At 39.5% G+C, this 13,577-nt stretch overlaps 1 protein-coding gene across 2 annotated transcripts in view; it reads left to right on the plus strand.

The window, feature by feature from the left end:
- The first annotated feature begins 7,325 nt into the window (after window positions 1–7,325).
- RASGRF2 (Ras protein specific guanine nucleotide releasing factor 2) overlaps window positions 7,326–13,577 on the plus strand; it is a 241,924-nt gene continuing 235,672 nt past the window's right edge. For both annotated transcript variants that reach the window (XM_032793920.2, XM_032793929.2), the window contains exon 1: window positions 7,326–7,680. In XM_032793920.2, coding sequence (XP_032649811.1) covers window positions 7,396–7,680 — 285 coding nt within the window. In that variant the 5' untranslated portion in view covers window positions 7,326–7,395. The remainder of the gene's footprint in view (window positions 7,681–13,577) is intronic.

Consider the following 13,577-nt stretch of genomic DNA (forward strand, 5'->3'; position numbering starts at 1 on the left):
TGTTGTATGGTGTGTGGTTGCTGGTGAGTGTTTTCTTGAGGTTGAGAGGCTGTCTGTAAGCGAGGACTGGCCTGTCTCCCAAGATCTGTGAGAGTGAGGGATCATCTTTCAGGATAGGTTGTAGATCTTTGATGATGCGCTGGAGAGGTTTTAGTTGGGGGCTGTAGGTGATGGCTAGTGGTGTTCTGTTGCTTTCTTTGTTGGGCCTGTCCTGTAGTAGGTGGCTTCTGGGTATTCTTCTGGCTCTGTCAATCTGTCAAAACAGGTCTCTAAGGTTCCACGAGTACCTGTTATTTGTACAGTGTTTGCATCACAAATGTACAATAGATATGGATATGAATTGAACTTTATCTATATTATATTTATATAAAATGTTTGTGTGGCTTTTTATGTAATGTTAGCAAACATTCCAAAGACCTAGATGACTGTGGATACTTAAGCTGAACATTGGCACTTCAATTTTAAACTCTGCTAGTGAATCTCTGCTGTCTTTGGTGTTGTCACAGGAACACTCTGAAACCAGACCTGAAAAACTGTCTCCTTCTCACTCTCCCATTTGCAGCTTAGTGCTGAACTTAAAAAGGGTTGGAGGTACAAACACCTCCATACTACAAATGCTAGTTTCACTTTCAGTACTAACTTTAGCCTGACTCTCTGACGTTCTAATCATTAATAAAAATACGGTAGAAAAATTGAGTGGCAGAAAGCTGCCATAGCAGTTTAACAGCCCTATTGACTTCACGGGGAAGATGCACGGAACTATACACTATGGGTAAAAGTAAGGGCCTGCAGGTTCAGGTCGTTATATTGTAACCTCCTAGAGCAAGGGACCTGTCTTTTTGTGTGTAAAGCACATATGCACTTCTATGGTGCTGTAGAAAGCCTACTGATAGGGCTTTCAAATATCCTAAATCACAGAGCATGAGCTGCAGAAAAAGCATGATAACATCTAAGGTTGTTTTCAGTGTTGGTGTAGCCATGTTGGTCCCAGGATATGAGAGGGAAAAGGTGAATGAGGTAATATATTTTAGTGGATCATCTTCGGTTGGTTAAAGAGACAAGCTTTAGAGGTTCTCCTCTGTGGAGCTCAGAAACTTGTCTTTTTCACCAATAGAAGTTGGTCTAATAAAAGACATGAACTCACCCACCCTGTTTCTCTCATATTTATGGTAATTTGTTGCTGGATCTTTTACCTGGGTTTATCACTAATAATAATGTAGATAAATGTGGTACACACTGTTATGGCAAGTGTCACCAGTTGTTGCTGTTATACATAGTCTTCATGCTCCTTTTTCTAGGGTGACAGCAAATATTCACTTTTGGAAGACATGCTGGGGGGCAGTGTTAATTTTGTTATGCAAGTTTCTGCGCAGTGTGACCAGCAGGAGAATTTGGTCTCTGCCTTAGTCTCGAGTTAGTCACTTCTTGAGACAGAGTTGCTTCATGGGAACTGGCCATTGGTGTTGAACTAAAATTGCTGAATGACAGGAATATTCGCATGCTGTTTGGCTGTCTCTGTTCCAGTACTGGTATATATATACGTGTGTAGTATTTACACTTAAAATATACCCGGACTCTGCATCGCTGATTTTCCTCCACTGGGAAGTCAAACTACAAGGCTCTGGACATCTGCTTCCAGTTGGCAAAGGGGCAGCAATACCATGAACAATGGAACATGAATTAACACAGCATGTTTTGCACAGTGCCTTAAAACAGTTTATCCATGAATTTGTAGGCAATCACAAAAATGTAAATTAAATAACTAGTGCAAAAGTAGGGTGGATCTCCTCAATTGATATTAGTAGCCAGGTACAATCAAGCAAAAAATTTGTTTACATATACAAAGGGGAAATTATAGAACAAGGTGTCTGAACATTTGAGTTTATCAGGTTATTTTCAAGGGGATACAGCTTATAATACATGTAGTACATAATGTAGCCTGGTTCCAAATCCATCCGCATTATAAGGTAGCACAAAATATTAGCTGAATGTTATGAATCCGTTACACATGGGGCAAAACCTGCTCTTCTTGCTCACCTGAGTAGGCCCACTAACGTCAATAGAATGACTTGTGTAAGTAACATCAGTAGGCTTTGGTACAATATCCTACTTCTGAGACAGATATTAAGGATGTTTTTATAATAGTCATTTAATTTTTACCAAATAAAGAATTGCCTCTGTTAACCAACAGTTTATGAGATCATTTGTACTATCTATATTTTGACTTTCAGGGGTGAAGAATGATTTTCTGCAACCACACAAGAGAAATTAACAGAAACCACTCCAAATGTACAACTTGATTTGACAATAACTATATAAAACCATGCATAAAAATGACAGCATGTCCCACTCTTCTGTCATTTTAATAATCAATGATTTGATGACATTTCATTAATCATAACTTTCTCCTCTTCCAGTGCAGCCTATCAATAACCTGAGACCAAAATCCTGTGCTCTCTCAGAAAGAAACTCATAATACGAAGGTTTACTTCATTTTTTGTGTTGTCTTTCATCTAGAAGAATCATAAAGCATGTTATATGCTATATATGTGTATCATTTTCTCAATTGCTAGAATGCAGCTATTTGTGGTTTGGAATGCAGCAGCTCTTTCGCAGTGTCATTTACACTATTACAACATTTTAAGACCGAAAATGAAGAAGAATTTATTTACACCCCTGAAATTACAGTGTGAATTTAAGCAGGTGGAGTATAATTATCCTAACTGGAATTTGCCCAGGACACCAAGGCTAATAACTCTAAGTGTTGCAAAAAGTGCCGTGGGTCCTTTAATGACCACAAGGGTCAGGGACCCTGTCAGCATAATGGCTTTGTGGCTAATCACAAGAACACACTACTGGTCTATCCTCTGAAATGAATAGTTATTGGCAGCGTCATCCTTAAACCTGAGCAAGCAGACTGAAAAGTCTGTAAACAACTTGAAGGATCCAAGTAGGAACAGAAACACCCAGAAGCAAGAACCACATAACTCTACAGGCTAAACAACACCCCATCAGACACATGTTAGGGTCCAAAATATTCAGTTGCTCTATTGCCAGTTCTGTCGTTTATAAAGCTGGTCTTTTCAGTAGTAGTATAGTTGCCCCTCCCCTCTCTCTGTCTCTCCTTTTAAAAAAAAATTTAAATTGCCAGGGTCCAATTAAATCTACTCAAAATGGACTCATTTGTTCAATAGTGTAAGAGCTGGTGCAGGTGAGATTTATTACTGGCTTATTTATTTTGTGTCCAATAAGAACTGTTCTTGTTCCAGGTTAGCATTTCAGAACTATACATAAAGAGAGAGCAAAGGAGGCAGGAGGATGCATGATATCTGATGCTGTCTTTAAAAGATGAAGGTACTTCTGGTAAAAGCGTGTTTTGCTTGCATTATGTGCAATGCTCAGGCAAGTCACTTCACTTCTGTTTTCCCCCTTCTCACCCTCTGTCTGTCTTGTCTATTTAAATGGTGTGACAGTCTGTGCTCTTATGTTCACTCTTTTTACAAGTCTATGATAAATTTTGTACAAAGCTCTTTGGGACAGGGATTGTATTACTATTTGTTTGTGCAGTGCTTAGTGCAATGGGGCCATGATCTCAGCTGGGGCTTCTAGGCGTCACTATAACATGACTATTCAAAATCAAATTTTAAAAGAATCAGAGAATGTTCAGCCAGTCATATGTTCACTTAATTGGAAAACTTTCTGACACCACATTTAGGAAATATAGGGGGCTAAACTAGAGATGATGTGTAAAGTGATGTAGATTATGTCAGTGAGTCCAAAAGTATAAATTGGTGGAATTTACTCCCTGAGAGGCCAGCAAAGAGCAGTGTAGCAGGAAAAGCTAACGTAAGTTAAAGTAGAGCCACTACTACCTAATTTAATGTGCACTTTACTCTGGCTCTTCAGCATGTAAGCCACGCAGACCGACCACCTTTAAACTCATTTACATCTTCTTTTGGATCTGTAACTTACCCTCACACACTTCTGAATGTGGCCCACGGTTTGTCGGCAAAGAACCACTTATTTATAATTGGTAAAAGAGAAATTAAAAAAAAAAAATTATTAGATACAAAAATGATAAAAATTTGGGTTTTCTTTTATAAGAACGATGATACCACAGACATAAACAAAGTGGAATTATTCAGAGGAGTTATTCATATTTAATATAATAAAATAGAAATTTCGAACAGTATAACCATCACTTATTGTTATACACTGTCAATTTGATGAACAGCATCATACATTCCTTATTGCAACTCCCGTTGATTGCTATATGGACAATAAAGTGTCCAATTTTTCTAATTTAGGAAAATGTATGTGTACCTATATCACAATCATGTAGCAATTCAAACTATCAACTAGTCTCTAGATTTGGTAGTTAAAATAACTGTTGAATGGGTATAATTTTGGAACTATATACCTACAGTCTCTTGGTCTGAGAAACTGTGTTATGAAGTTCACACTCATGTAAAGGGGTTTATTACTGTATAAAATTCATGAACTGGGCCTAAAAATTATACCTTATGTTCGGAAGGATGGGATGTAATTGTAACATTTGGTCATGAAATGTATTAATGAACGGCATTGGTTTTGGAACGCATGAGCCATAATCAGATATTTTAAAATGATATCACATTACAACCTACATACTCACCTTACATGATAGCATCTATTAAACCCTAAATTTGACTGTTTTGTTTATTATTTACACCAAGAAAAAATGATTTTCTATGAGTTTTCACGCAGTAGTTGAATACCATGCTGGATAACAAAGATCTGAGATGGTGGGCCTAAATTCAAGAGACACTACCAACTAAGTCCTCAGTCCTGCAGACAAATGCATGGGAGTTATTTCATGCATAGGCATAGTCCCATTGACCTATGGTCCTTGCACAAACATACATGATTTCTGTGGAAGTTTTGGGAGATGCTAGAAATGCAGAATTTAAAATCCTTATCATACATCTACAATGCCACAGTTTAAAGGGACACTGTTGACTTCAGTGGGATTACTCACAAGTGTAAAATTACTTGCATTAGTATTTGCAGGATCAAGGCCTTAAAAATTACATTTCTGTGTGAAGAGGTTTTACCAACTGTTTTTATAGATAACACTTACGATTACTATAACTGAAGAGATTAGAGAAAAATGTTTTCTGGTTTTTGTCCATTGGACAGCACCTTGTATATTCTCATCTTCATTACTTCACTCACACAGTCAATGAGAGTGTCAGCTTCTCCTTTTTGTCTGTGTGAGTCTTTCAGTCAAAAGGAATGGAGAGAAAAACATTTATAAAAATTGAAATGTGGCTATAAAACCACAAAAATTGGCAGGAGGGATCAGGTAAGTGTAGTATATGAAACTACTTTAAACTCCTTTTTTAAAAAGCTGGAAAGATTGAAGTCAACAGTATCCCTTAAAATTGTGGCAGATACATAAGAAAAGGATTCAAATCTCACAGTTCTAGCACACCCCAAAACTTCCTCTAAAGTCAGGTTTGGTTGTATAAGGAATACAGATTCAGGTGCAATAAATGGGAATGTTTAAAGCATTTGGTGAACGCTGAAGTCTTTTAGTTGGGTGGAAGCAGTCATATTAATAGTTTAAATTACTGTTAGGTATTATGTAATAATGATATATGTCAGAAAAAACTGGTTCCTTTATGTATGCTTATTTTTTAATAGTTACATGCGTCTATTTGCCCTGATCTCTTAAAACCTATGCAGGTAGTTAGTACTATTGAGCTAAATGTAAAATAAATTATGCTTTTTGCAGGATTGCAGGGACCTAGCATCTCATTCCTGCAACTGTCTCCATGTGGTTGGCCCCCTGGGTTTACAGGGGCCTAGGTTTGCATTTATAGATGACACTGCAAATATGCTCAATGAAAATATTCTTAAACCTAAACAATGATAATTTGAACTAAAGCTTTTAAGTGGTTCATTTGTATAGTAGACTGGATTCTGATATAAAGCATGCTATACATTCTGAGTCCTTTATATTTGTTTACTATTTTCCAGATATCCCCATTTTAATCTGTAATTTCTAAAAGCCACATTTAAAAAAAAAATCAATTTTTTTTCTTGCAGTAAATATGTTTGTAATGTTTTAAACTAATTGCTGGCAATATTGTTTTTTTAATTTGTCATTGATGTTTTTTAAAACCATACTTAGTCTACGTGTGTAATTTCACTTTTTAATAATGATTTGCTATTCTGTATTTTGTGCTATTAAAGATTTTTTAAAAAATGCAACAATTTGAAAAATTACAGCAGGTTCTGCACATCGTTATTAAAGTCACAAGTATTATGCTATGGCGAAAAATCCCCTCAAAAGGAATTGTAGTCCCCCCCCCCTTTTTTAAAAATAATAATAAACAAAAAAAGTCAAGGGGCTGAGGGTTTTCCGTGGACGTGCTGATGCATTTCATTCTCTCGTGTTGCTGATACGCCCCTTTTAATCCCATGCAAAGGAAACGAGAGAAAATCTATGAGCAAATGCGACCACCACTAAGTATGAGGCAGTATGCTTGATGGAGTTTAGATACAAATACAGGTACGGGAGGAAAATGACACACTGCAGCAACCTGCCCATTATTGCTATGCCCCCCCGCCCCGCCAGTGCCGTGGAAATGTTTGTTTCTCTCGCTCTCTCTCTGGCTTTCTTATAATTCTCCCTCTCAGCCTGATCGGCTGGATGGAGATAAACCCTCAGGGGAGGCAGCCAGGGAGGAGGCAGATCCTCGCTCACAGACAGAGGGATAGGACGTTGCGGCGGCGACTTTGCTCTTTAAATTGGGCTCAAAGCCGATTACAGCTGATCTCCCACGTGACGTTTCCCTTTCTGGCTCCCGGCGGAGTTTGTTGGGGGATCCTCGCGGGCTCTGCGCGTCTCTCCCCGCAGCGGGGGCTGCTCGGGCACCGTGCGCAACTTTTTTGGCCAGGGGTAGGGAGGGAGAGGAGAGAGCGCGCGCCGGCCTGGCTGCTCGGGATGCTTCGCCTGGTGCCTGAAGGGTAGCGCTGGGCGGTGGCGCCGGGAGCCCCTCGGAGAGGCAGAGTAGCAGCCTCGAAGGAGCCGCCTAGAGGGAAGCACCAGCCCCGACTTTCCCATCCGCAGGCCAGGAGGGAGCAGCCGCGGCGCTGAGCCGCATCCCGCAGGCAGGAGAGCGTCCGGCCGGAGGGGCCCAGCGCCGGTCCCGCTTCCCCCGAGAGCAGCCCCCAGCCAGGCGGGCGGAGCCCACGGCCTGCCTGCAGCTGCCCGTCCGTGCGGGCACAGCCCGTGAGGCACCGTCGCGGCTCGGCGGGGCTGTGAGCGCCCGGCGGCAGTTGCCTTATGCGGGGCAGGGCGGGCGGGCAGTGAGGAGGCGGCGGAGGCCGGCCCGCTGTCCAGGCACTATGCAGAAGTGCGTGCGCTACAACGAGGGGCACGCCCTGTACCTGGCCCTGCTGGCCCGCAAGGAGGGCACCAAGCGTGGCTACCTGAGCAAGAAGACGGCGGACACCAGCCGCTGGCACGAGAAGTGGTTCGCGCTCTACCAGAACGTGCTCTTCTACTTCGAGAGCGAGCAGAGCGCCCGGCCCGCCGGCATGTACATGCTGGAGGGCTGCAGCTGCGAGCGGGCGCCGGCCCCCAAGGGCGCCTCCGCCGGCAGCGCCAAGGACACCGCGCTAGACAAGCAGGTACCGCCGGCCCCTTCCCCACTCATCCCGTATGCGCGGGGCTCTCCCCCTCCGCCTCCCTCATCCAGCAGCGCTCCCCGACCTATTTCCTTCGGGGCTTCGACATGGACCGGGAACACCCGCTGCCGCTATTCAGCCCTCCGGTGGGTGGAGGGGGTCACTAAACCAATGTCAGGTAGCCGGTGCAGCTCAGAGTGAAAACGCGTATGCCTGGTAACCACACTGTCTCAGAGAGGCTGCGCACGGCTGTAAACACCTAGAGCATAGGAACTGCCACCCCAGATCCAACCCGTGGGTCCATCCATTCCCTATCCTCCCTCTGACAGTGGCTGTTTCAAGAGGAGGAGGCAAGTGATCTTGTCTTGTGCCCTGAAGCATGAGCGTTTATCTCTTCCATACTTTTTTTTTTTTTAATGACCCTAAGGTAACTGTGGATGTTCTCCTTGTCCATATAAACTAGAGCAGAGACATGTCCCCTGTCTTTTAGCTGTCCCATCTTCCCAGTAGTTGCACTTCCATGCTTTATACAAGGTGCCTGAGTATTAAAATTTCATGAACTAATGATATGCCACTCTTGAGCAATTACATCCCGGGCATCTCTGGGAGATAACTGCATACCCAGTAGAGCCGTCCTAAACAGATAAAAAATTCTGGGACAAATGAGTCGCAACAATGTGTATGAGCCCTAAAACTAATCAGATTCCATCTTCGGGCAATCGCAAACCCTGCTAGTTATATAGTGAAACCTATTAAGAAGCTACTGGAAGGACATAGTCAATTTATACTATGATGTATGCACCATGCAATCCCCAGTGGAACGGGGTAGTAATGGAGAGTAAATCAGACTAATATTTGTGTAATATTTTTAAGGCTGAACAAAATTGTAATGGAAACTAAATCATGAAACTTTATAGTCCAGTCCTGCATTTCCTTACTCATTAAACAAAACCAGAGACTTCAATGGGATTACTCATGAGAGTGAAGGGCAGCTCCTGTATGGTAGGAGTTGCAGGATCTGGTCCCTAAAGTGGACACTTCTGAAGCCATGGGGTGTTGGGTTTTGTTTGTTTTTGGAGTGTTGTTGAACATCACATACATCTTTCAAAACAATAAATAAGAGGGCACTGCACTTAAGCTATATATACTTCTACCCTAATATAATGTGAACTGATATAACACACATTCGGATATAACGTGGTAAAGCAGCACTCCGGGGGGCAGGGCTGCATGCTCCAGCGTATCAAAGCACATTCGATATAATGTGGTTTCATCTATAACGCGTTAAGGTTTTTTTGGCTCCTGAGAATAGCGTTATATTGGGGTAGAGGTGTAGTAATGAATCAGATATTTTCCTCTAGGCCTCCTCTATTTTAGGATAATGCACCTAATGTGAAATTCTGGTGTCCTTTTATTCACTTTGCTGAAGTGCATTAAACTTGCTTGTGGCATGTGCAGATTATCTGTGCTTGACAGAAGATATCAACAGGTTTGGAGAAGTTTGGTTATTTCCAAAGAGGAAGGTGCCAGGTGAACTCGGGCATTTGTTATGAGAGAGGAATAAACCTTTCTCAGCTTATGAAAATCTTCTAGTCCCTTTACTTTGTTTAGATTGATATATGTGTTAGGAGAGCTAAATTCAGAAAGTATCTCCTCCTTTGCTGCCTTGTCTTAACTTTCCATTTATTTATATTCCGTTTGGCATTGATACTTACATGCTTATCTAACTCACCCAACATCTATAGGTAAAAATATACCTAGTTACGCAAATTAACATATGCACAGTGAGATGACTAATAGAACTCCTTTGCCTACTTCTTTGATGTATAATCTTGTGAGGGTGGGTAATTGAAGTGTATGGGAATCCCTGGTTCAAATAAACATTTATTCCTTAATGTCAGTCTTCTAGGACTCCCCACCCCAATCTTTTCATGGGTTTACTGTCTTTATGTTTCTATAACTAATAGTTTTCTATGCACTTTAAAAACATGTGAAAACAGCACTTTTTATGTATCTGCTCTTTGAGTATCTTTAAGTCATTCTTATTTTACTGACAGAAACAAAGTGTTTTTTTAAAATGCATTTAGCACTACAAAATGATAGGAGAGCAAGCTGGCGTCTATCCAGCTTTAAACATCAACTAAATTGCTAAGTTTTGTCAGCAAAAATGCTTATTGGAGATTTGAGAGCGAGAAAGAATACAGGTAGAGTTTTCAGATCCTGGTTTGAGTTTGCAAGTCTGGCAGTTAGAAAAATTCTCCTTTAGCCTGTAAAATGAACAAACCTGATCTGGAGGTATTGAAAGTAATAAATATGGAGACCTATAATATCACTTTATTCTCAGTACCTCTTTAAAATAATTTAAACTCTCTTCCAGATGTGATAAGTACTCATACAGACACAAATGTGTGTGTTTTAGGGTTGCCAACTTAAGCTATTCCTGGAGATTTTTTTCCCCAACATGACATAATGTCATTTTCTTAAAATATCCTATTAAAATCAATAGTCACCTGGAGATCAATGCCAATTCCAGGCAACTCCAGGCCAATCCTGGAGGGTTGGCAACCTAAGTGTGTTTTCTAAGAACCACAGTTATATTTTTCTGTGTGGAACAAAACGAAAAAGTATTTGAAAACACATTAAACTGGTATAATGCTTCTGTTTTCTTTTTCTTTCTTGAGGCACCTACCTTGATGCACCCATCCTACTAGAGGGGTAAAAATAATACAACTGAAAAATCTGAGCCCTCTGTTTTTATAAAATACGAGTATAAAGTTACTTGAAACAGATGATAATGAGGGTCAGCATTTAAACTTTCACTTCCACTTGTGCAAGGCTAGCTTCACCAGAAGTATTTGTTGCTTCCATGAGCAGATAAAATGTTATTTGGTGATTTTAAAAAGAATGATTTCCCAGGCAGAGCCTTCTTCTCCAGAAGGTGGAGAAGAGAAGAGTTGAAAAAACATTGCCTCCTTCAAGACAAGGGAGCTTATCTTACACACTTAGTTTACCTGGGAAGCTTAGATACTGCAACGATAGGTGTTATATAGTATCCTAAATTAGACAGTGTGAGGTGTGGGGACAGTTTTTTAATCCATAATTCATTTATGACAGTTTGCACTTATGCTTTGGTTTGTCTATTTAGATTTTATCTTACTAGCTGATTTAGGGTTAAAGCAGGTGGGGTAACTGCAGTAGACCATGAAAAAGAGAAGTTGGAGTATGGGATGTCATGACAAAAATAGCGAGCTGCATCAAAATGAGTAAAAATTCTGGATAGTTTCAAGGAGGTTGTAATACAATATATAAATGGGAGCTTTTTAAAGATTAACAATTTTGCTGCTGAGGAAAATATTTCTGTTTAAGTTATTTCACTGGATATTCCATTGAAATAGTAGAAAGTATGTTCAATAACATGGGAAATACGCATTTGTGGTGCATGCAGCACCTCATGTGGTTTGCAACAACTTGCTGATTAATATATTTGTATCAGTCAGTCAATGAAAGATGAAGTTGCAATGTACATTTAACAAAGGAATTTGTTTTCTATCTGTTCTACCTCTGTGGATTATAGAAGATGCATGCAAAAGAAGAAACATCTGTTTCATTTTTCTTTTAGTTATTTTGCATATCCTTTTGATTTAGAAATTGAATTGATAGTCTTGCTTGTAATGTCATGGATCAGATAAGATCATTGGAGTTAAGTTTTTACATTCAGCAGGGGAAATATCAGTGTTGGTGAATTTCAGTCAGCAAATTTGTTCATGTGCAGATGGGTAAACACACACTCCCTGACCCCCATCAAACACAAGCAGCTTAAAGATTCCGCATTTTAACCAATACTAGTGCTGTTAGGCTCTTCCATCAATCTGTCACAGAGGATTATTACACAAGGACAGTAACTACTGTACAATTTCTAGAGTATACTGAATGCCTTCAGTTTAATGCTCCACTTTTCATTATAAAATATTAGAGACTTGTGGCATTGTTTTAATAATTTTGATATAGTGTATGCAATTTTTATGGCTCTTGCCTAGTGATAGCGGTGGGAGGACTTTTTAAAAATATTTTTCGTCCTGTTTCAAAACAAATTATTTTCAAAGTGTAGTTTCTGATTCAATATTAAAGAAATTATCTAATCCATGAATAAATTGACATTCAGGTGTGTTTATAATGACCTTTTATGGAACTTTTAACTTTCCACAATGTATTTTGAACTCAAAACTTTGAATTTTAGAAGAGCTTTTTGATAAATAACTTCTGCACAAGAGTCATTGCCAACTATTAAATCCTAGCTTAGTTTGTAAGCCACCAATCTGAATGTGAAAATATTATACATTGAAAAGTTTAAAGTCTGATTTAAGTTAAAATATTTCTTTCCCACCCCTAATAGAACCACAAGCCATCGACTAGAAACAGGTGCAGTTCCTGGCATGCCAATACTTCACTATGACTGTGGTTTTGAGAAAAAATATCCATTTATGTTTCAGAAGGTCATTAAAGAAAAATGACTTATATCTGTGGGTGATTAATCTCTTTACAATTAAAATGAAACACAACCATTCTTCACTGGACCACAATTCTATTCTCTAGTGAGGCATTGAACTCATTCAATTTAGAGAAAAAGGGCTTTATGGAAGTATGGATATTGAATACAAGTTATTCTAAATAGTCTATATTGGGCCAATGCCTATATAATTATAATTTGTTTCTTAACTGTATATGGATTAAGCTCAACATTTAAAATGTAGTTTTAGATTAAAAAAAAATAAAGTCTTAGAAAAGCTAACAGCTTAAAATATTCTCTATAATTTAAGAAAAGTGGGATGACTCTTTTCTTGTACCTTGTCTGAAATAATATTTCTCCCACTTAACAAAATTAAATGCAGTACTAAGTCAGTGTCCCCACAGACTAACAAAATCCAATTATTTGAATTTTTACTGTTGCCTGTAACTCTATATTTATTTAGTTTTGCCATGCTTCTGTAAGAGCAGAGTAATTATATGATGTGTGAAACCTCTTTATTTTAAATACAGTTCTTGAAATAATGAAAAAGACACATGCCATCGGCCCATGCTTTACCAGGCTCATTTAATTTTTGAAAGTAATACAATGTAAATTCGTAACAACACCCATAATACAGTCATTCTTTATTCAGAAGAGACTATCATAATCAATTGCCTTTTCAGGCACAATGTTGTCCATGATTCTTAAGTCTTTTTGCCAGGATAGTTTTCCTGGGATGGTCTAGAGCTTAGTCCAGGTGGTGTTGCCCACATACTAGAAATGCCCTGCTTTATTTAAAAAGAGTAAGTTAATTTGGTCTCTCAATGTCACTTGTCCATTGAAATGACAGTGATTCATTTGTACCAACAAATATAAAGAGTTAGTGGTGATGTTAATGGAATGAAAATATTCTTGGGACGGAAAATGAAATTTACAATTTATTTTTTCTTTTAATGTATTGGCTTTGCCAAAGGAGGAGTTCTTATTTAAAAAAAAAAAACTCCCAAAAGATCTCTCATGGATATTAGTTCTATTGTAGTGACTGATCGTCACAAGGATTAAGGGCCCACTGGGACTCTTTGAGTGAGTAGGGATTCTTATATGAGTAAGGGTTTGCAGGCTGAGGTCCTTGATGTATCCCCAGATATCATATAACAGTCTAGACTGTGGGCATTAGTTCACGAAATACTTCAGTGTGTGTGTGTGTGTGTGTGTGTGTGTATAAAAAAAATAAAAAAAATTCCCCTCTCACCCCTATGGGTGGTATGTGTCTTCCTCAACCTCGGGTCCTCTACCAGAGGCCTGGGAGTTTGAGGGTTCTGCGCAGTATCTTAGCTGTTCCTAGCACTGCACTCTTCTGGACAGAGAGCTCTGATGTTGTTCCTGGGATCTG

Source organism: Chelonoidis abingdonii, chromosome 6 (assembly GCF_003597395.2).
Source record: "Chelonoidis abingdonii isolate Lonesome George chromosome 6, CheloAbing_2.0, whole genome shotgun sequence".
Taxonomy (NCBI): Eukaryota; Metazoa; Chordata; order Testudines; family Testudinidae; genus Chelonoidis; species Chelonoidis abingdonii.